Genomic DNA, 25,273 nt, shown 5'->3' with positions numbered 1-25,273 from the left:
GTCTAAGTGGTTACAATCTGGGAACAATTTGGTAAAAAAAAAAGATTTAAGTGGTTATAGGACAACTTCACAACCCATCTTCATATATGTGGTCCTCACTAATTAACTAGCAAACTAACTAGTTCATGGTAAAATAGCACAATTTCTTTCTACTCAGTCCGTCTCATAGGAGGGCTGTGGGCAATTCAGAAACCCGTCTTCCAGTGACATCATTGTTAGGCAGATTTAAAAATATATATAGAGATTATTTTATTATCGCCAGAACGATGGCTTCCATTATATAATTGGATTGTCCCCATCGATGATGTCACTGGAACACAGGTTTCTGAACTGCCCACAGCCCCTATGAGACAGAGACTGAGTAGAAAAAAGATGGTGCCATTTTATCATGAACATTAGTGAGGACCAACTACTGTATATGAAGATAGGTTGAAAAGTGGTGAAGTCATCCAAGTAGGCTGCAATACTTCTCTCCCACCACTAGATGGGGATGGAGCTGAACAAATAACACTAAATCAATATTTATATTATGCAACTATGCATACTGACTGACAGAGGGATTGATAGGGAGGAGGACAGAGTTAAGAGACAGGTGTGTGTGTGTGTGTGTGTGTGTGTGTGTGTGTGTGTGTATGTATGTGCGTTTTACCCAGTAAGTGTGTCCATATATTCCCAGTCTCTGTGTGGATTCTAAAGATACTTTTGAAACAGGCCCTGAACGACGGCATGGGAGGCCTGTGACCGTGGAGCAGGTAGTCGTTGTCTTTCAGCCAATCGGGGAGCACGTCAAAGGGGAGGACGCGCCACCGGCCCTCCCACATCTGGGGGTGGTGGGTTGAGGAGGAAACATGTTAGAATGAATGCAAACTGTCTGGGGCACAGCAAAAACAAACAAACACCTGTATATTTTGAATGTAACGATTTAAGGTGCAGTAAGGGACATTTTGTTGAGCATCAAATAGGGGTCTCCCCAGCTCTTTAATAAACAGAATATAAAATGTTCAGGTCAGTACCAATTTTATCAGGAGAGAGACCTCATACAGGATTAGAGGATCAAGCGAAATTTGAAGTGATGAAAAATAAATCAGCAGATAAAATTAGAACTGGAGCCTGGGCCATGGCTCAGTGGTCCAGGCACCTTGGCTGGTAACCCAGTCTGGCAGTGTGCCGCGGGTTCGACTCCCGATCCCGACGGCCTTTACTGCATGTCTTCCCCCCCATCTCTCTCCCCATTTCCTGTCAGCCTACTGTCTGTCCCTCCATAAAGAAATATAAAATAAAGGCGAAAGCCACAAAAAAAAACATTTAAAAATTAGAACTGGAACTATACTATACTATACAAATTCAAGCTGATAAATGGATACTCTACGCTGATTGGCAACCCACTTGAACATTCATTTTCTCTTTATTAAAGCGCTGGAGACAGGGAGACCCCCCGTTACTGAAGAAACACTATCTATCTATTCAAGCATTAATTACTCGTACTTGCACACTGTTTTCTTTTCAAATGATTTTTTTAATTGGTAGATCTCCGTATAGGTCGAAACGTTAGTCGTTTAAAATGTCCGTGCTGCTCCAGTGTCCTCTCCTCCTTCTGCATTAAGGCCTCGGCCACACCACTCTGGATCTTTTGCAAAACACACATTTCTCTGTGCGTTTGGGCCTTTCAGCCACACGCAAACGGCGTTTTCGGCCACTCAAACGGAGGTTTTTTTAAACGGATAAATGAGTGGAGATTTTCGAAAATATCGGATCGGTGGAGCTGTGTAGTCATGCGAAACGGAGCTTTTGAGAAACGATGATGTCACCGCTCATTAGCATGTGAAATGCAGCTTGTGCCTGCATGGGAACTACACAGATATCTTAGATATATTCAATTGTTCATGTTTATATATCACTGTTAACTTAAAAACGTATCATATGATTGCATCAACTGCAGCGAGCAAAGGCAGCTCTGCTGCATCCAATAATAAATATATCAGCCTACTAGTCCAGTGTAGACTGGTGATTTCATATTGGTGCCGAGTGGGAAGCACAACCGATTGTTTTAATTCAAAGTGGTATATATTCTGTGAAATGTTTATCGTCATTCCTCAAACTCCAAGTGTTGCGTCCACTGTAGCGCGTTGTGAGCTTGCAGATCGTCGGTGCCCCACTCTGTTGCAACAAGCAGAGGTCCTCACAAGTATAGGTAAAACCGTAAAACACTGCCAGTCCTCAGCGCAATGGCCCGTTGCGCAGAGAAGTTGAGATTTTACTCTTGCTATATTCAGATAATCTTCAACCGATTGTTATAATTCAAAGTGGTATATATTCTGTGAAGTTTATATTTTCATTGGGTGCACAAGTCATGTTTTTAATATGCCTTTATCAAATGATATAGAGAGATGGTAGGGTAGTGCCCAATACAAGCCCTTATAGCCATGCAGCCTATATGATCTGTGGTGCGCTTGCTAGGCTTACACCATAGACTGTAAAAAAAAAAAAAAAATAGTCCTACACTCTCTCAATTTTCCCAGAGGTTAATTTCACTGATGTGTACAACCTTTATTCAAATAGTTTCATTTGTACTGGTGCCGAGTGTGAGTTAATTGCGGACCGCTACAGATAAACTGGATATTAACCTACCAATAAGGTCCCAGGCCAAATGCCATTGCGCAGTAGCCTACACCAACAAGTCTATGCGTGGTGTGTGCATAGCCGCATGTGAAACTATATCGTGCTGTATTTTGCGCTCCATTTCATGGTCATGGTCATGCGAGGAGAGAGAGAGAGAGGTGTGAATGGAATCGCATCGTGCGTGCGCATAGGCTATATGGCACATCTCTCTCATGTTTAGGTAATTAAGGGCGCACCATTGACTGCATGTCACTGTGCCTACATTCTGACAATGTGCGCGTGAACTTGTATTAGCCTACATTATAACGTGCCACGGTGCCATTTATTATACAGCTCGAAAATATAGCCACTCTACAAGCTCACAACTGGTTGTGGACACTTCTGTCTGACTCTGCTATTAATTTCTGTGCAGGACTTGCCAAGTCGCCAGAGCAATGGTAAAGTGTCTATAATTTTTAAATTATATGGAGAGAAAAGTCGAGAGTCGGGATCTGGAGATTTACGCACATAGTGTGACATGCTGACAGACAATGAAAGAAACATATACTTCCACTCACAATTTAGGTGGCTTTTAAAATGCGGTACTTATTCCGTCATTAAAATATATGATTGGCACCTCAAGTGTAAATATAAAATCAAATATAATATAGCCTACAATTGAAACCTGCTACTGCAGTGATTTTATCCTGTGTTCAATGCGTTTCTGCGTTTGGGTGTGGACTCAGATATCTCTGTCGTATGGGCAGGGATTTTTTCTAAAACGGAGGACGAAAATATCCGTTTTGCAAAAGATCCAGAGTAGTGTGGCCTGGGCCTAAGTGTCCTTGTTCCTGTGATGCACCGGACCAGCCGTTTCAGGCTTGAGGCGCGTTGGTAGACTCCCTTTGTAAACATATTTAAGTAATACGTGGAGATCCTCAGTACTTAAGTGAAGAAGCAAAGTAGTTTCACTTAAAGGACAACTTTAGTTTTTTTCAACCAAGGTTCATGTTTTAGGATGTTATTAGAGAAACTAAAAGATGAGTGTTATTTTTTTTGCTGCTTTCTTTTGTTTTAGGGATTTTAGCTGTTTTTGACAGGGGGGCGAGGGCATTCGAGCATGGGGCTAAATATGTATTTTTTTACAACATTTTATAGCGATTTCTTTTTTAATTATGCCCCCGCCCCCCTGTCAAAAACAGCTAAAATCCCTAAAACGAAAGAAAGCAGCAAATGAAAAAAAAAATAACACTCATCTTTTACTTTCTCTAATAACAACCTAAAACATGAACCTTGGTTGAAAAAAACTAAAGTTGTCCTTTAAGTACTTACCACTGAATCTGGAATACGTGCTGGAGACTGTTATGATGTTAATATGAACTGGAATATGTACTGGATACTGTCATAATGTCAATATCAACTGGAATATGTACTCAGTGGATACTGTCATGACATCATTATTAACTGGGATATGTACTGGAGATAGGGATGCACGATATAATCTGTAGCATAATTCTGTTGTGAAAACAGACACTTGGAAAAGAGTATAGGCTATTTATTTATTGAATGATTGAATACTTTATCAACAGGCTTTGGGCCAAGCCCCTACTAGGACCTAGGCTTGTTTCCATTGTGGTCCTGTATAATATCGGAATTGGTCAGAATCGGTATCGGCAGATATGAACCTGCAAATAATCGGAGCTCGGAAATCGGTCATAAGTCATAATTTCATAATCGTGTACCGCTAACTGGAGACTATTATATCCATATACAGTAAATTGGAATACAGTTTGGGACTGTATAGTACTGTGGGAACTGATGTATTGTGGAGACTGTTACAGTGTGTGTGTGTGTGTGTGTGTGTGTGTGTGTGTGTGTGTACCTTGTGTACAAACTCCTCCATTCTCTCCATGAAGCCTTCATCATTGTTGCTCTTCTCTTCCTCCTCCTTCTCTTCCCCCTCTCTTTCGTTCTCTCCATCTCTTCTCTGTTTGTCCTCCTCAGAGACTCTCTGACAGAAGAAAACAGGACAGAATATATATATAAAAATGTTGTTTACTGTAAAGTGAGAATACAATTTTGCATAGTTTGTCACATGACTCACAACACACGTTGTGAGCTTGTTGGTGTATTGTGTTATTGTCTTGTGCTTGTGGTGTTGTTTTGTGTCGTGTTAAGTGTATTGTACAGTTTTATAGTGTATTGTGTTGTATTGTTTTGTGTTATATTGTAGAGAGTCTTTGTGTCGTGTTGTTTGGAGTGAAGCAGATAATTTTGCAACCAGTTTTAAATGTGGACATAACAGAAGGTAGAGCCAGAGGCCATTGGCCAAAAAGACGAAAGCCTGATGCTATGATCTCTCTAGGTCCTCAGACGAGTCCTCCATCGCTTCCAGTCATCCCGGCTCCCCATACATCTGGCCAGTTCGTTGGTACTTTGTGCTCCTGCATCGGTTTGCTGGCTGGCAGTTATTGATGCCTTTGGCAGTGTCCTGCTAGTCTAATTCTCTTGGCTGCTATTTTCTGGCTCACCCTTGATGATGGCCCAGCTGAACCTTGTACACAGTAACCCCTCACTTCCACTCATAAGTCTCATGGGACGCTAAGAATTTAGTTTACGAAACAAGGGCGTAAAAAACAAGACAGCATGTTCTGAACACACACACCCCAGTGGATCCCAGTTTGTCTATGAACTCTGGTTGCCAACTGCACTTTGTTAGGGGGGAGGGATGCCTTGTTTTGAGACAACGGCTGTTCCACACAGTCTACTGTCACTCTGAGAAAGTGTCCCCTGAGGCAGATTCTACAAATGCCTTCTAAATCCGTTATACTTTCAAAACTTCATAATAAAGAGAATTTATGAGCCTCAGCCTCTGTCAAAAACCTGTTGGCTAAAGGTGAGTGGACATACTGTACAACATGGGCTGTCTAGAACCAGCATAGCCTCGGTACCCAAGCTTTTATTTTCATTCAGCTCAAAAATGAAAGCCTGGGGGAACGAGACACATTTCCTGTTCTACGAGTGGGAGTGAACTACAGTGCACAGAGAGGAGTCGCTCGAAATATGGTGACGTCAGTTTTCTCCACTGTTTGTCTACCAGGGAGGGGAGGGGGAGCAGGCGCTCCCAGTGCTTGCTCCCTGCGCGCTACCCGCCCCTCAATACAAGAAAGCACGCTGGCTGGGCCAGGCTAGAATCAGCATGACAGAGTCAATGATCATGTCCTTCTACAAGCTACATACCCTGAAGGCCGAACGTTGATCCTAATAAAAAATAGTTTTGCATCGTGACTACGAGCTGTGGGACTCCTCCTTCCTTTTTTCAAGTTTTGTCTCCCGTGGTCAGCACCTCCCCACTGCGCTCCTACCTCTGTTTGTTCTTGTACAAGCTATACACACCGTTGTCGGCTATAAGAAGGAGATCTGATCCGATAGTGTATGAACGCTTTGCTGCATAATGGCAGTACTATTGATGATAGTTAATGCCAGAACATTATAAAAGCTTCCAACATGTACAAATAAAGGATTGTCAATGTTTGTCTTAATAGGACTGCTACTTTTACTGGAACAATTAAATGACTGTGGCAATTTGAACAGCTTCATGTGCCAAACTTCTGGCAAGTCAAAACTGTGTCTAAACTTTATTTTTATCATTTTTTTAACTCAAAGTAATTCAATCTGTCTCACTCACTACATACTGTACATACCAGTAGTCCTTCGTAGAGTGTTTAGTGCCAGTGGGCACATTCTCACACCTGTATGAGAACAACTATTATTCACTTAAATCTAATGCTAAAACATCCAAGGTTTGGCATGTCTGGGCAACAAGTCTAGCAGCTAGCAGTTTGGTGACAGAAAAGTAATTTTGTCCCCGATTCATCAAGCTTGTGCAGACCAAAAAATAGGGCCGTATGCTGATCTTACCGCAATTGTTATTTATTGGCATTTATCAATCCATTCATTCACCAGTCATTTGACGTGAGTGCACCCAAAGCTGAAATCTCACATCTGCTCCGTGTGCGCAAATGTTTTACATCTTACACATGCATCTGAACACCAAACATGTATATTAGCTATAAAACGAATAAATACTACATTTGTATCAACAAAAAAAAATTGTAAAGGCATATCGATTCATGTGTCATATGAAATTGGTAGGATATTTCCAAGTGCACAATTTAAAACGATAACATATTTACAATGTTAAAAACCTAATCATTCAGCCATTTAAAATAAGTACTTTACTGGCTCTGTTAAGACATACTGTGTGCATAGTATGCATACATGTATTGCTTTTATTGTTGTGAAGCACTTTGTGACTACGATGTCTGTGAAATGTGCTCTATAAATAAAATGTACTTACTATACATGTGTGAGGAAGTCTCCCAACTTGGGTACTTATCCTACAGTAAGATACGTAAACCCGACGCTGGAATGATCCTCATTGTGGGTTTGTGTGTGTGTGTTTGTGTGTGTGTATGCACTGGTGCATACACGCGCACACTCAGGCAGCCTGCAACATTATAACAGTGTGTGAAATGTTATCAGTACCTCGCGAAACTGAAACAACACGATCCTGTGTCGCGTGCGCGTGTGTCTGATTGCTTCACCTCCAGTAAAGCAACACCGCTATCTGAGATGGTGTTACTTGGGGGGCCTCCTATCCTAATCAGCAGGGGTGTCTGACCCAACAACCAATAAGGCCTTTAAACGTTTCATCAGAGAGTGTGCATGTGTCCCCGAAAGAAATATATATATACTGAACACCACACCTCTACCTCTGTAGTGAACTCAGTTATCCAATTTTTAAGGTAATACTAATATTTTGAAAAGAAAGGAGGAGAGGTCGCACAACTCGTAGTCACGATGCAAAAAAGTAAGATTCATACACCACACACACACACTTCAGAGAGATATTAAAACACCACAAAAATGATTACTCTACCTCTATTCTCTTTTCTCACAAAAAAAATGTCATCCACTTAACACCTGTAGGGGGTTGCACCACAAGTTCAAACTTAGCCTAGTTATAGCATAAATGGCTTTTAGTAATGCATAAGTCTTGACTTAAAACTAAAGCCATTTAAGCTATAACTAGGCTAAGTTTGGCCCAATGAAGAGAGCTGAACCTAGTAACCAACCCCTCACCGCCATTCAAGCTATAACTAGGGTAGGCTAAGTTTGAACTTAGTGTGAGGTGGTGCAACTGGCTCCTGTAGTGTAAACCTAAGATATGACAATAAAGCTGATAATTGAATCTCTGCAATAATTGCCGCCAAACACAGGGACCCTAGTTTAAAAAATGTCAGCAACCCCCTTCACCCCCACCACAAGTCCAATCAAGGGACACTCACACACACACACACACACACCACTATGACCAGGCAGTAAATACCACAGCACAATAGCGGTGAATGTGGACTTGGCAGTTCTCTCTGTTTAACGTCACCTCCACTCTTTCTAACTGACAAACAGTCAAACAGCTTTGGAAAACCTATTGTGAACAGGATTATCTGTTAGAATACATGAAGGGGGGCTTCTACAATGAGGTACCACTGTAGTACTAATGCATGATAGATACTTCTACAGTGAACTGTAACTGTAGTATTAACGTAGGATAAATACTTCAACAATGAATTACCACTGCAGTACTAATGCAGGATAGATACTACAACGACCTACCACTGCAGTACTAATTTAGAATAAATATTTCTACAATTCCTGCTATCATATACAGAAGTGGTTCCCAAACCTTTTCACATCAAGGACCCCCAAATTGACAGTAATTGGCCCGCGGACCCCCATTTGAAAAGATATGCCAGGGACCCCCATAAGAGAACATTTTTACAGCTCTAGCAGTGATTCTCAACCATTTTAATTTCAACAACCCTCAGTGTGATATGCAATATGCTATGGACCCCCATTTAATGGAATTTCTATCTCTGAGACCCCAATTTGTATTGTTAAATCAATGTTCACTTTTATCTGTTAGAATGCGTGCATGCAAATTAATGAAAATGAAGGAAATGGGCCCTAATGGGTCCATTTGTACACACTCTGAGTTACAGACCCATAAGGGTCCATTTGGTTCCTAATTATCATTTCGCTGGGGACCCCCTGGAACTCTCTCAAGGACCCCTGGGATACCTGGACCCCACTTTGGGAACCACTGGTATACAGTAGTACTACTAATGTAGCACAAATCTTAGACTGGGCACATGTATTGCTCCTCTAATTACTTTACAGTACTACACAGTACACACACTGGGGTGGAAGGCATGTGCAGTGAGCGTTGTTGTGTGCACATGCTGCTACAGCCTGTTCACTGAATAAAGGGGAGTTAAAAGGACTAAATGTTTATTACGTCAAAGTCAACATAATTATTCTATTGAGCAGACGATGATATGAATGCAGGTGTTTTCTGGTTTCTCTATTTAGTCCTTCATTCATTATGATTCCATCTTCTTTAGCGCCACAGCATATCTTATAATCACCGGATGAATCATAATCATATGGAAATAAAATTGTATGTCCATTTTGAGACCTCCTTCATCGGCTTCAAAACCGTACCGCAAACAGAGCACAGTTTATTTTGTTCAGGTTTTTAATTATTTATCCTAATCCATATGTGGCAGATCCACATCTATCTAGCCTACATTCTAGCTGAAAACTGCCCAAATCCGCTTAGCAAACAATATCTCAAAGACTGGCTGGATTTCCATGAAAATTGTTGTGAAACTTCATGATATCCCCATCATCAGCCCAAATGATATTGGTGGCCCAGTTGCCTTTCCTCTAATGCCAGTTAGAGGAAAGTTATTTAAAAATCTAAAAGGGCAGATTGCCATGAAACTTGCTGAATGCACATTGCGGTTATGCTCCCTTGGCCATATCATTGACCGCCATGACCGTCCCCCCATGACCTTTTCTCTAGCGCCACCCTCAGGGCAAAATGCCATGATATCTCATAATCTAATTATTTGTAGCAACATAATTATGCTGGTGGCTGCAGGTCTGAAGTGACATTTCCTCATGGCTGTTCAGATAACTTCCAGAGAAAACGTGTTCAAATACTTATGTGTGTGTGTGTGTGTGTGTGTGTGTGTGTGTGTGTGTGTGTGTGTGTGTGTGTGTGTGTGAGACGTGTGTGTCTTTGGGTCAATCCACAACATGTCACATGGCGACAAATGCACGCACACACATATTGTTTCCGTATGTTCTCCAAACCTGATGGCTGAAAAATAATAATAATAAATAAGCAAACATCCAAACCTTTCAATTGAGATCCGAACATTAATTTATGGAACAAATGTCCAGACCTTTGAACGTTTAGGGCCAGCCCTACCCTGTATGTAGATAATAATTCCAAGCAGTAATATTCAACTAACCAGAGGGCAGCAGTGTGTGTGTGTGTGTGTGTGTGTGTGTGTGTGTGTGTGTGTGTGTGTGTGTGTGTGTGTGTGTGTGTGTGTGTGTGTGTGTCTCTTACCCTGTGGTGTGTGTGGCACTCTGTGGTGCTAAGGTGACTGGTGGCGGGTCCTGAGGCTGGTGTGTCATCCTGTTCCCGGGGGCTCACGGGATCTGTAGGCGTGGAGGAGCATGTGTCGGGTTCATTTGTAGTTCTTTCTGAGGGGTTTGTAGTTCTGTGGCGGAGCACGAAGGCCGGGCCTTCGGCTCCAATTTGCTCTCCTCCGTCCAGTTTGGAAAAACTGGTTCAGACGGCGACCAAAACCTGGACTGGAATCCACCCAAAATGTAGACTCCACCTAAACCCAGATAAGACCAAAAAATAAATAAAAAAAGTGGACTGATTTATATCCAAAATTTGACGTGAATTCACAAGACCCAGAAAAGACTTCAAGCTGACTGGACTGGAGAATTGGAACGGAAGCGAACCAGTTCGTTGTCAGCCACGTAGAAACGCCGGACTGGCGTCCAATCAGGAAGGTGGATGCTCTGGACTGGATTAGGAGTGGACTGGGTCCTAAGGCCTCTGCGGTACAAGACTGTAAAGGCGGGAGGGAGGCAGGGAGAAAGACAAAGAAAGAGTGAGAGAAACAGATGGTTGAAGAAGGGAACAAGAGAGAAAGGGAGAGGGAGAGAAAGAGAATCAAATTAAACATTGGATGACTCAAATGAGCTACAACAGCATGACTCCCTACTCAACAACTCACCGAAAGTGACCACAGCTGATCGTCCATCTAGTTACACATACATTACATACTACTGTATAAAAATAAATTATATTTAAAATGTAGAGTAGGGATGCCCGAAATGTGGTTATTGTGTGAATATGTGTCGATGAGAAAGTTGAACTGGAGAGAGAGAGAACTTGGTGAAAGGTGAACTGGAGAGAGAGAGAACTTGGTGAAAGGTGAACTGGAGAGAGAGAGAACTTGGTGAAAGGTGAACTAAAAAAAGAATTAAAGGAAGTGATGACAGAAATGACAGAAGTTATGAGTCACAGAACAAGCTCTGTAACTTCTGTCAGACAACAATGCAGCTCTGTCAGTCTGAGTGAGTGCGTGCTTATGACGTACATGTAACACACCACTGGAGGGCTACCAGGATGTGTAGGCTAAGTTAAGTTTACGATAAGGCTTCACGGTCAACAGATTAAGGTTAATTGGTACTTGGTGAACCGACAAAAGGACTTCAAAAACTGTGTGTGTGTGTGTGTGCGTTTCTACAGTAACATTTCAAGTTTCTCCCATCTCAGAATGGTTTATGGTTAGGGTTGTCCCGATCTGATCACAGGATCGGAAATCGTGGGCCGATCACATCATTTTCAAATGATCGGAATTGGATCGGGAGCAAAAAAAACATGATCGGGACATCCCTAGTATCAACATTATATCCATGTCATATTAGACTGGATATTGACTGTGATTTGGAATAAATTGTATTGTACTATTGAGATATATGGCATAAACGTGTTCTATAAAAATATAAATATCGGATCTTACTCAAAATCAAATGATCGTAATCGGATCGGGAGCAAAGAATATGATGGGGACAGATAAGTATTTTAGGTTATAGGCTATAGCTGAATGGTTGAATTATTGTGATAAACAGAAGGAAAGTGTGAGACCTAAACCAATAGGAATCATGAGTAATAATGTGGTTTACCATGACAACACTGATGGAAATTAACCAGATTATCTAATTTATTTTTGCAATATTCAAAAATCTGTGGTGCTAAAGTGATTCACTTGTGGTATCCATTTAGATGGAACGAGAACAGTATGGTCACACGCAGATTTGGGGGTTGCGAACAACTTGATCAACCAATCAGAAGATCATGCCGTTTAAATGCCACTGAACCAATCAATCATCACTATGAAACCTTGCATTTTTTACACCAAACCCACTTTCCCATCAATCTCCCCGTACACTTACCTAACCCACTTTCCCGTCACTCTCTCCCTGTGCACACGACAATCTGCAGTACGACCTAGTGCTGGGGTTGCCTAGTGTTCTAAGCCTACCCTTGAGCAGGCCACGGTTATATATTATCCCCCAGGTGCCCAGGTCATCGTGACATCATCGTGACATCACATGAAAAAGTTCCATACATGGGCATTCCCAGTTGATACCCTACAATCCCCGTTATGCCCATATATGACTGTGATCAATATTAAGCCCATATATGGGTTAACCGTTATGGGAATGCCAATATATGATCATATTGTGTCAGCCCCTGTCTTGAGTGTGGCGTTTTGAGTCCCGTGTCCTATGTGCTTTGTCCTGGATCCTGTTGGAGATACCGTGAGCGTTGGTTGACATCTGAGGTTTGGAAGCTGAGAGCTGTCTTTATGCTGTACAAGTGATGTGTCAGTGTTGATATGCCCATATATGGATATTCAGATGATGTCAGTGTTGGTATGCCCATATATGGGTATTCAGGTAATGTAGTCTCGAGGTCGGTCCCAATGTGGAGAGCTTTCGTAACAGCCGCACGACCTCCACACTCTCACAGAGGAGATCATATTGTGACAGTCTCATGATAACCACTGTGGTTGCCGCAAAGGTCACAGTTAACTATGGAATCATGCATTTCCCATCAGTGTATCATTCAAAATCCCCATACATGGGGAAAGCCTCATATATGGTGCCTAGGTCTCGTGCCGTTTAGGGCGGCCCTAAACGCTTCCTCGCCCCCAGGCGTCTTACTAGTAATACTGTCTGACAAAGTAACATACAACTGTTTGTGGGTCTCTCTCTCTCTGTGTGAGTGTGTGTGACTGTGTGTCACCATCAGTAGACATTCTTTGGGGGACACAGTTAAGCCCTTTTCAGACAGGGAGCAAGTGACAAGCCTGGGTTGGTGGTAATTCATTTTCAATGAGAGGCAGGCGCTTATTTTGGAAGCGCAGTGAAGTTGAGGGGCGAGCACCCGCTCCCGATTGGGAGCGGGTGCTCGTTTCGGGTGGCAAGAGCTGCATTGTGGTCAGCTTTTTGTCCACGCTACACGCCCCACGCCCCTCATGTGCAGACACTTAGCTGATCCAAGCGAGAATGCCCACATCACTTGCTCCCTGTCTGAAACAGCTTCTTCCTCTTGTAGGAATCCAAAACAGCCCCATAGGCACTCCAAAACCCACAAATGCACAAGTCATCATGTGATGCACTTCCTCACTTGGATAAATCTACAATTCGTTTGACAAATGTGCACATAAAAGCAGCCTCAGACATGCATGTGTTAAGCCTGTCACAATTATTACATAATGGGAATTATGTGAGATAATAATTTTGCATAATCGTCATAATCGATTAAAAAAAAGCCAAATGGTAAAACATAGTTAAATAATGATGAAGACCATAAATGCCAAATCCTTACTTCATGTGTGTTCCTGACACAGGCTAGTTGTCTAAAGATTTGGAAAATATTCAGTAATAGGTTCATGAAGTCTCCGTCGTCAGTGTGCACAAGAAATATGATACTGATACAAAGCATGATCTCATATCCTAGCAAAGATATTAAAACTTTTATATAAAAATAAATCACTATATAAATGCCGAAAGAAAGCTCTCACATGATAATGTGTGGCCTGCCCATTGGTCCAACAGCCTATTATTCTGAAACCCGAATCTGACCGAGTTTAGGTTCACGATTACAAAATTAACACTTAGCCCACTAGCATTTATTGACAAATTAGGATCTAATTCACGGCAGCATTTTTCCCAGTTGAGCTCTTATTTTGAAAAGCCACATTTCCAGACTTCCGGAAGTGAACATAAACTAGTAAGTTAAATGGGTCCTGGAAAACTCTTGTTTACCAAAACGCTTCGTAATCAAAAGTTGCACAGGGCATGACAAATAACTGAAATATACAAAGAAATAACTATCATATTTAATAGTTTTATACTTTACGGCATGTTTTTGTGAGGGTACATTAAGGGACACAGGGAGAACAAACTCCACACAGAAAGTCCCTTTTGCCAACCCCACCTAGGGTATGGGCAGGGCACTGATGATGCCAACCCCACCTAGGGTATGGGCAGGGCACTGATGATGCCAACCCCACCTAGGGTATGGGCAGGGCACTGATGATGCCAACCCCACCTAGGGTATGGGCAGGGCACTGATGATGGGGAGGAGAGAACAACCCCACCTAGGGTATGGGCAGGGCACTGATGATGCGGAGGAGAGAACACGCCCCCAGCCCAGCACCCAAATAGTTTTATTTCGATAAATGTAATAAACTCTTGCAGACATACCGGTAGTTGATCTAAAAGCTTACAACGCGTAACAAAGTGACATGTTGAACTTGTAAGCTTTAGGTAGCATTTTAGGTAGACATTTTAGGTAGATATAGTATACTCATAGCTTTACTGTACAGAGTTTCTACTGTTAGACAGATCTTAATGACTATTTTTATGTATTTGATGTATTACCATGTTATGTGTTGTTCTTACTCTGGATTAAGTCTGCTAATTGCCTAAATTGTAAGCTTGTTGATGTGCTATTTCTGGGGGTTTTTGGGACAATGTTTGAAAATATATGAACATTTTTCAACATTATGCAAAATAATCAGGATTATCTCAAATAATTGCATTTAGGCGATTATGTAATAATTGTGACAGACTATTTAGGTTAGGGTGAAGGCTATGGTTACGGCTAGTGACAAATGGTGCTTTGCACAGTAAGAGCTGCCGGTCCAACCAATGCCATGGTACAGATAAACTGGGGCCTACTATATGTATCTTTGGGGTAGTGAGTTGGTTTACCCCAACAGCACTTGAGCTATTCAAAATCATTTAAGATTTAACACACCCGACAGTTCTGTTGAGTGACGCCATCTGCAGTACATGCCCGACTACTTTCCGCAAACATCAATACAGACTTTCACTATAAACGGTGCAACAAAACTCAGCAAGAAAGCGTGACTAGGATCATTGGCAAAATGATTGCTATGGATGCGCAGTTTATCTACATTGTGGTGGAAGATGAGGGCTTCTCAGAGCTCATGGCAATTATGTCAGTGTCAATTCAAACCAGGATAAGCGATGCAGATATGAAAACAGTAACTGCAAGAATTGATAAGCTGTATTGTTAATGCATAGTTCCACTTGCCCCTGCCTTTTGAACATGTGTGTGTGCGTGCATGAGAGAGAGAGAGAGAGAGAGAGAGAGAGAGAGAACAGGGAATAGGCTTGTGTTATATTTGTGGCTGAGAGCCAAAATAATTGTTTTCCATCCCACTGTGTCAGGAAGGCATACTTAAAGTTATGACATAACACCTTTTAGGGGTGTTATGTCAGGGGTTGACACTAAGGTCTCAGAGGCACTTGCCCGTTGGGCAAGTACAGGTCATGTTCTACTTGTCCAAAGGTCATGCCCACTTGCCCGAAAAGTAAATTGTCCATTATAAAATTATAGGTAGAATTTGAATAACCGTTCAACTGTGTGATTAAAAAATGTCACATGAATATGACTATTTTATATTTGTGTTTAGACAGATATCTCGTGTTGTGTTTATAGACTGCTGTGTACCCTCTCAAACGAGCACTTGCCTGGTCGGGCAACCTGAAAGCAGACTCCACCTGCCCAAACGTTTTATTTACCTGCCAGGGGCAGGTGGGCAAGCCTTAGTGTCAACGCCTGCCTAAAACTTTGCATGCACACATTACACTTATGAACAATCCTCACGTTAATACATAACACAAAAGAAGGATAAAACACACAATAAATGATGTGTGTGGTAGAGTATGTGTATGCGTATGTTCTTGTGTGCGTAATACTGGGCCAGTCAGAACAGATGCTGTTGACAGAGAGAGATGGGATCACCATGTGACTGTGTGTGTGTGTGTGTGTCGCCGTCCAGCACTGTTAGCCTTTGTCTCCCTCTGTCATAAGACTCCTGCCTGTCTGACAGTACCAGGACAGAAATCACAACACAAACACACCTTTCTTAGACAAATTGGACTCAATGCGATTCTCTAACGGATGTCCGCATGTACACAATCTAAGTCACCGTCCTGTGACTTTACAGATTGCCTTCTATTAACTTAGTGAAGGGAAATCCTGTTACACAAAGTATAATAATTATAACCACCGTTATACAGAGAGCATTAGATGAACTTATCAAAAGAGGAAAACAACACACACACTCACGACTGTGCTCCTTGGGGTAAATGAGGACATGCAGGACTGCAACTTGCTTTCACAGGCTAACAGACACATGCACACACAGTTAGAATTACATGCACGCACTTACGTACGGCGCACACTGCTCACGTGACGCACAAACAGTCCATCTGCTAATGCTATTTCCAGGGGAAGGCGTTTAGCATCTAAGAGACTTACTGTACTGTACCTCTGGTAACAGGCTTAGCTTGCTGTGTGTGTGTGTGTCTGTGTGACTATGTGTGTGTACAAATATGAAATAGTAAATGAAATGTCATTGAGTACATTGATAACGGATGTCAATTATGTGGGTTCTACCAAGTACTGCCTGAAGCCAACAGCAAATGGTTCTTCCATTTTTGGATTGGGGAGGAAACTGAAAAGGGAGTACAGCTGAAAACCTAAAGTTCAAAATGGAGATAAACTCTACATTCTACAGGCTGTTATATGAATGATTCATGGAGCATGACCAGTTGACCACTAAAGGGCCTTGCAAACGGGGAGGGATAAAACGCGCCTATAGTTAATTTTCAATGAGACCTGCATTTTTGCTCGGAGAAGTCGCAGTGCGACAACGCAAGTGTATTTACGTGAGCGCGGTCCCGTGAATTTGTTGCTTGCGTGCTCGTTTCGTGCACATGCCCGCGACTCACCAGAACTGGATGCGGTTTAGCTTTCATTTTACGCTTGCGTTGTGGCGCCCCTCTTGAGCAGACCTGTCGTTGATCCAGGCAACAACGTGTGCGTTCCTCGCTCCCCGTTTGCAAGGCCCTTAAGGCTGAAAACACTAACACTGTGACATTGCGGTAAATTACCAATAGTTTGTGTGAAAAAAAAAACCCAGGGGCCATCTTATTATACTGTATTACTTGCTTTTTCACTGTAAAGCAAGGGGATGTATGTCAACCCGGTCGAAGCAGATGAAAATGAAAAACGGTGGTTCTCGTAAAAATACGAACATTTATTCTGTGCTATACAACTCATATATGTAGAGTAGACACAGATAGGCCCGGACGGTTAGCTCAATGGTCTGGGCACCTAGGCTGCCGAGTCAGCCTGGCGGCGTGCCGCGGGTTCGACTCCCGATCCCGACGACCTTTGCCGCTAAGATATGGTGATATGGTGTCACTCCCCCATCTATCGCCCCATTTCCTGTCAGTCTACTGTAAAAATCTATTACAAAGGAATACAACAGCAAATTGACAATCTGGGTTCTGGATCCAGGCCCCCTTTGCCTAATCTGGCCTGTGACTTTAAATGAGTTTGACACCCATACTTGCCCTGATGAAGACTCAGTTTGATTCGAAATATGTTGGCTTATTTTAACTTTTCTAAATAAAGTACATTTATTTTTATCCACGCTCTCCTAATTTTTTAATCTTTTGAGTGCTCGAATCGCTGCCTTTTCTTTATAGTATTCCAGTCCTACTGATCCTTGAAGCACCAGCCTACTTTACAATACTTTTTTGCATCTCCATCGAGCACCTGGTTGATTTTCTTTTTGTCGAGTTTGACACCCATTTATAGAATAAAGGAATCAATCAGCATATTATTAACAATTATTGTGATTGGTTATTTGCTGTGGATGCAGAGCAAGCGTGCGCACAAGGGCATTAAAACAAACACTTATTATATACGATTATTATGATTATGTAGGTTTTACTTTCTCTCGAGACAGACTGTTGACTGAACTTGACTCACATCAAATGTATTTGCCGATGGGTTCTCAGATTGCTTTCCTGAAGCTGTAAGAGTGTAAACATGAACGAGGGGGACTATATGAATCACTGTTACAGTCTCAAATGGCTTTACAGGCCCAAATTTAAGTTAACAAAGGCAACAAACAAAAACCCCTGTCCTAAGACCCTCAATTGGGCAAGGAAAACTTGACAGGAAACCAAAGGAATAAGAATCCCAAAAAGTGTGCTGATTAGACATTCAATTGTAAAACAAACAAAAGAACACAATTATTGAATGCCCATGCTGGTACAGAGACATTACACAATAGTATTAAGTAGTACTGTCTGTAACTGTATATTGATAATACCGTAAATAAAACTCAATGTGGGAGGGAGATATCTGTCTGATGCAGGTCAGTTGAGGATACACAGTCACGTGGAACCGGAAGGGAACTGTAGGTCTGCCAGCAAGCCTCGACAGCACAGGCCATTAGATATAAGATATGGTGCTGCTGTCTGACATGAATTAAGAGTAGGATTACTGCACATGCGTACAGTACATTGGGATACCAACGCTGAAACAATAGATTGCTCATCCCTAATTATCACCATTTCGGGGCGCCCGCTGGCCAAGTGGTCCAGGCACATGCCACATAGACTTTGGCCTGACAGCGTGCCGCGAGTTCGAGTCCCGTTCATAACGACCTTTGCTGCATGTCTCTCTCCTTCTCTCTCTCCCTCAAGACATTGCACTACCAACACAAAACATCTACATTGAAAGTTCAAATTATTGATAAACTACACAATAATAGAACACATATTCTAATAATACAAACAGCACCATATTGCGCAACCATAAACCAACAATAAATTGCACAACTAACCATTAGGCTAATATTGCACAACCTAAAAACAGTGTTGTTGACAATGTAGTAAATGTTTTATATTGACATAGTTCAGATAGCTTGAAAACTAACTAGCCCAGCCAGTTACAGTAAAACCCTTAAACAGAGAGAACTCACTTTGTTTATTGAAAACTATATTCAGAAGAAATACAGGATGACGTTAACAATGGATTTTAGGATGTCCTGATGAACAGTGGCAGCACAGTAAGAAGCTCAGTGTTGTTCATTTAACCATGTCATACACTAGGAGGACGAATTAGCTTCTTAAACCACTTAATTGTGCCCAAGACGTCCACAGACACCCTGGGAAATCCCGCTATGTAGTGCCCAAGACGTCTGTGGACGTCTTAGCAATAAATAAATAAAATGTCAAAAGAAATTAAATGTAAAAAGTGGGCTAAGTACTATTTTGAAAGTGTTGTGTGGGCACACAATGTGTTAAACCCTCTATACTTGATAAAAACAGGCCTGTAAAGTGCATTTGGTACGCTCTTACTTCACTTTACACAAATCAATTAGATCAACAATTTTGAACGTAACCCCCAAACAGTGTCCAGCTCATCTCTATAGACTGACCTCATACTTTATAAAACAGCTATCAAAGCATTGTCCTGAAGTGTCAGAGCAGTACAAGAACCACCATGACATCACCCATTGAAAAACACAAACTTCAGCCTTTGGCGTTTCCATTTTGGGAATTTTATCAGAATCATAGCTTTGAGTTTTGAGCTTGGACATTTTCACTACTTGTTGCACAGTGAAGTATATGGTTACTTCACTGGTTGGCTTCAATGGTTATGCTTAGGTCGTTAAATATTGCATGATGGTATCCCTCACCTGGTGTACAATGGAAAATTAAAGTGTGTGTGTGTGTGTGTGTGTGTGTGTGTGTGTGTGTGTGTGTGTGTGTGTGTCGTATGGGTAAAGCAATGAAGTTTCAACACCACACTAGCTGTAGTATCAGCTTCACAGCTCATTAAGTATTGATGAGGTGACATCTCTGGCAGGTCAAGGGCTGCTTATAACCTGTTTGACTAAAAAAATAATGGTTCAAACAGTTCGATTAAAGTATTGACAGCCACATAGTTAATCTATTTTGCCAACCATATGACAAGCCATCATTTGGACTGGAAATCCAAGATTATAAATATCTAGTTGGTTTTGTACTGTAATTTAGATCTACACCACCTTGCATTAAAACACTATATATATCATAGCATCTGGATATATATCTCATCAGGAAAAAGAACGACACACTCCCATTAGAGATGTACCAATGTCATTTGTTTTTCCCCTTCCCGATACAAATCTAGGACAGTGGCTCTCAAAGTGGGGTCCAGGAACGCTCAGGGTTCCGTGAGGCGGTTCCAAATGGACCCTTAGGAAATCTGTAAATCTGAGTGTACAGATGGACCTACAGGTCCATTTGGTTCCATCTGTAAGTTTGAGAACCACTGATCTAGGAATAAATACAAATTGTTTGTGGTCCGTGTTATAATCTTATGTTGAAAAATGCTCATACATTTTCATATATATATATTTCGTATATATTTTTCTCAGAAATAGCCAATCTACAAACTTACGCGTTGTTGCAATGTGGCACGTTCTAAGGTTATAAATTGGCTATTTCAGCTATATAATTTTTTTGGGGAAATATAAAGTTGTTATATATTTGTCATATCTGTTTTTGTTCAGTTTTGTTCACAAAGCCTAAAAGCCAAACAGAATTTTTTTTTTTGTCCTAATTACTAGTTTTTTATTTCATATCTTCCAATATGCAATGCCGAAAAAAAACACACAATTAAATCGTTAATCGCAATTATTCATGTGACAATTAGTCATCGAGTAAAGTTTCATGATGGTGACAGACAGGCCAACCACTGACAGCTCAACAGTCATGGTTCAAGGATTCTGATCTTTAGAATACACAGTTGACTGGTTAAATAATGCATATTTGGCAGGTCAATATGGGAACCAACCGACAGTGGATGAACAAGTTCAGGTTCCCCTGAGAGAGATGAGTCGACATGAGCATTGTGATGTTTAACTACCTGTCAGGCAACTATGATGGATTAAAGGTGTATTTATCTACGGGAGGCTGTGTGGGAAGTGGGAACTGTACGTCCGACATAAAGGAAGGTTGCGTAAACCCAAACTTGTGATCTTTAAAATTAGCTTGGTGACAGGACAAGGTCCAAGAAATGCAACAGTCATAAAGGTTACGGCTTGATGGGAGTCATGCTGATAAAAATATCAAAATAACACCGCCTGTGCCCGCTGATAAAACGTTATTGCTGATGGAAGAGACATACTTGTTCAGATTAAAGTTAATCTCTAAAAAACACAGCCTGAACACTGACTTTGAACCTTAGAATGACAATTAATGCAAATAAAATTGACATATTGCACAAATTTTCAAAACAAGCAGCATAAATGAGCTACAGTTTCACTAAGCTCTGTGTGTCTAGTCACTAGACTAGACTCTAGTGTGTACAGCAGGCAACAACACCCTGGTGAGCAACCAACCCAGACTGTACTGTTGAACTACATACACTGTTCATGCTGACACTGACACACATGGTTTAATAAACAAATGCACAAGCAAATTAATGTGTCTGCTCCTGACAATGTATCGACAAACATAAGAGAGAGAGGATTACTTGTGAAAAACGAAAGGATTTATCTATCAAGAACCAAAATATAGATATGCGATTCTATAAGTAATGCATGTAGGCTATTGTACATGTCTTGTCATTTTTAACAAAATCTATTGTCTGCTTTCTTTTGTGTATTGTGAGCCAGTGTCAATTCTCTCCCTCTCTTTTGTGGTAGAGAGTAAATTGTTGTTAATATGAATCTCTCATTATTTCAAATTTGAGACATATTTTTGTGCACATATATCCGTTGTGGGGAAGGTTGTTTACAACGCAGCTAACTATAGTAGCAGACAGTGTGTCACGGTGTATGTGTGTCACGGTGTATGTGTGTTGATGTGTATGTGTGTATGTGTATGTGTGTATGTGTGTGTGTGTGTGTGTGTGTGTGTGTGTGTGTGTCTGTCTTTGTTTGTCGCTGTGACAGCAGTGCAGGACCACTTCCACGTCCTTAAACTGGTTCCATGTTGTGTTTTCCGACCGTCACGCGTTGTTTACAAGTGTTACGTGTGTTGATAAACGCATACATGGTGTTGTTTTATCAAAGAACGACACAAAGCTAACTGGATAGCGGAGCTGCTGCTAGCACAGAGGAGACAAAAACAGGCAGCCTCAAACAACAAAGAAAGAGACATAATGAAAGAGAGAGAGAGAAAGACAGAAAAAGTAATAAAGAGAAAGGAAGAGTGATAAAGTTGTGTGAATATAATTTACCTTTTGTCCAGATGGAGCGTGTAGCAGAGAGTGTTGTCTTGGTTTGGTAACGTCTACACAGAGTTGTGCTGTGCTGTACTCTCCTGTCTGTTTCTCTCTCTCTTCGGTGTCTCTCTCTCTCGCTCGCCACGACGTCAGCCAGCCAATCTGCACGTGACGCCCCTCGCATGAGCGGCGCTCCACCAATCAGAACGCTCTGAATCTTGTGTCCACGGTGACCTATATATCCCATGCCCCGGGAGGACACCGTCGTACGAAGCATGATAGGCTACAAACCCCACCACAAACCTAAACCTAAACCTAACCCTAACCTTAACTCATTACATTTTACTTGACTGGGGGTGTGCTTATGGTTATAAGCACACCCTGTGTTGGATTTAGTATGTCGCGATACAGTCCTGTAAGGCAGCCTTTAGTGAACGGTAAAATAAATAGGCTACCTCGGAAGAATTTTGATCAATCAATCAATCAATCAATCAATCTGGTCCACCGCAGGGACAATTTGTTTGCAGAAAAACAGAGACACACAACAAAAACGACTGCCTAACAGAAATCTAATTATTACTTCCATCCATCCATCTTCAACCGCTTATCCGTAGTCGGGTCGCGGGGGCAACACCTCCACCAGAGTGCTCCAGACTTCCCTCTCCAGAGCAACATTAGTGACTTCCTCCTGGGGGATTCCGAGACGTTCCAAGGCCAGTGAGTCGATGTATTTCCTCCAACTGCGCCTTGGTCTGCCCCGGGGTCTCCTCCCAGTGGGACGTGCGTCGAGGACCTCCCCAGGGAGGCGCCCGAGAGGCATCCTAACCAGATGCCCGAACCACCTCAGCTGACTCCTTTCCAGGCGAAGGAGCAGCGGTTCTACTCCGATTCTCTCGTGTGACTGAACTTCTCACCCTATCTCTAAGGGAGATGCCAGCCACCCGTCGAAGAAAACTCATTTTGGCCACTTGTATTCGCGACCTTATTCTTTCGGTCATGACCCACACTTCATGACCATAGGTGAGAGTAGGAACGAAGATTGCTCGGTAGACAGAGAGCTTTGCCTTCTGGCTCAACTCTCTTTTCGTCACAACAGTATTATTAACAGTATTATTATTATTACTTATTAGCACTAATAGGAACACATCAACCTGCACAACAATTATATCCTAATTAATGTGTAGTGTAGGCTTAGTAGGCTATAGCGCATGTTATTGTCTCCACCAGGCCGAAGGCATGGGGAGAGAGTATGTTTTGCACTCCGTCCGTGTGTGTGTCCGTCCGTCCGTGTGTGTGTGTGTGTGTCCGTCCTTCCTTCCGTCCGTCTGTGTACAGCTAATCTCCGGCACCGTTAACCCGGTCGATGCCAAACTTTGCACACACACTCCCTGGATGCCAACGATGAACCTCTGCCCCGCATTTTCCAGAACGGCCTGTTATAGCGCCACCATGAGGCAGCTTTTCACATGTTTTACCTAAAACTTCACCGATCTGCGTGAAACGTTGCATGCACACTCCCTAGAGGCCAAGGACAAACCTTTGACCTGCATTTTCCGCATCTGCTTTTTATAGCGCCACCAGGAGGCCGACTTTTGTCAAACACATTTTTTTATATTACTCCTCCAGATTCTGTCCAAAAATCTCACAAATCGTTACACAGTATCTCTATGGTCATGTGCTCAAGTCGGATCTGTCCGATATTTCATATTCCATCCTAATTGGCTATAATTGGCTTTCACAGTTTGCAAGATTGCCCCGTTTTGAACAAAACCCTCAAATCATGAACGCAGCAAACAATTTACGTGAAATCTTTAACACATTTTCTTACTAGGCTGAGGAATATATCCCACCCTTTTCACATTGGCCTGTTATAGCGCCACCAACAGGTTGATTTCTGCAAAACACATTTTTGGAACAAAATGCCTCAAATCATCCAATTGCCATCAAAGGCAAACATGTTTATATTACTCCTAAACATTTTGCCAAACATCTCACACAGTCCTATCCTCCTGGTGGAGACCTGTGCCCAGAAGGGCACTTTTTCTAGTTATTATTACTTTTTTTATTATGATAAGTGATTGATGTTGTAAATGTATTACACCCACACAAGGGTAAATAAGTTCATATTGATGATAGTTTAGTTTATCGGGTCAAACTGGACTTTGACAGCAAGCTGTGGACCAACTAACCAATCACGGCACGACCATCCCTCCAGGACATGGGATCTGGACACCAGAGGCGAAGATGTTGTTCAGAAGGTTTCATCTAGAAATGGGATATGTAGTTTTATATGCTTTGATCTGTTTGATTAATGTATAAAAGGCCAAAGTTGAATAGAGCACCTGACCAGCATACATGGCGTGTTTAGGCTATGTGCAGTAAAACAAATGAACTGTTGCCGCCCTCAATATTGATTTGATAGATAAAGAGAGATACAGAATTGTAATCAACCCAGTCAGAGGGTTTATTGTCAGTGCAGTTGAGCAATGTTTGACCAAACTGGTGTACTGTCTGGGAGCAACATTATGAAGCAATTCAGTAGGATTTAGAAGTAGGCTACTGCCTTTCCGTATTAATTCTCAGACAAGTAGGCTAGCCAGCCTAATATCATACAGTCAGTCTGTCTTCGGACAAGAACGGTAGGCCTATATGGAATTAGCAATAAACATTAGGGTAGGCCTAGTGTCTCTCAAGACAGTTCCTTTGTTTTGCCAATAGGTTCCCAGATTGGGGTAGGCCTAATCATCCTACAATAAATGCACCACGTCTCTCTCTGTGTGTGTGTGTGTGTGTGTGTGTGTGTGTGTGTGTGTGTGTGTGTGTGTGTGTGTGTGTGTGTGTGTGTGTGTGTGTGTGTGTGTGTGTGTGTGTGAGTGTGTGTGTGTGTGTGTGTGTGTGTGTGTGTGTGTGTGTGTGTGTGTGTGTGTGTGTGTGTCACACACACACACACATAACTCGAGAACGGTTCGCCCCATGCACCAACTTCAAATATGACACGTACGCATCCACCTTCATCATGATCAATGTTTGTGTGTGTTTACACAGACACTCAAAATTGTCCATTTATTGTCAACAGCATTTAATGTTTGTGTTAGGACAAAATAGCCGATT

At 42.0% G+C, this 25,273-nt stretch overlaps 1 protein-coding gene across 3 annotated transcripts in view; it reads right to left on the bottom strand.

The window, feature by feature from the left end:
* Positions 1 to 25,273, bottom strand: part of LOC306916542 (adiponectin receptor protein 2-like) — a 214,212-nt gene that overhangs the window by 5,955 nt on the left and 182,984 nt on the right. The window contains exons 2-6 of one of the 3 annotated variants that reach the window (XM_079494438.1): positions 22,178 to 22,260; positions 10,492 to 10,601; positions 10,085 to 10,361; positions 4,481 to 4,609; positions 650 to 821 (exon numbers count right to left, since the gene is read on the bottom strand). In XM_079494438.1, the coding sequence (XP_079350564.1) occupies positions 650 to 821; positions 4,481 to 4,510 (202 nt within the window). In that variant the 5' untranslated portion in view covers positions 4,511 to 4,609; positions 10,085 to 10,361; positions 10,492 to 10,601; positions 22,178 to 22,260. Of the gene's footprint in view, positions 1 to 649; positions 822 to 4,480; positions 4,610 to 10,084; positions 10,362 to 10,491; positions 10,602 to 16,213; positions 16,233 to 22,177; positions 22,342 to 25,273 lie in introns of those variants that run through there. The other 2 variants (XM_079494437.1, XM_079494439.1) reach the window with 2 other exon arrangements.

The sequence above is a fragment of the Electrona antarctica genome, assembly GCF_951216825.1.
Source record: "Electrona antarctica genome assembly, chromosome: 23".
NCBI classification, from domain to species: domain Eukaryota; kingdom Metazoa; phylum Chordata; class Actinopteri; order Myctophiformes; family Myctophidae; genus Electrona; species Electrona antarctica.
This window is presented reverse-complemented; position numbering and strand designations above follow the sequence as displayed.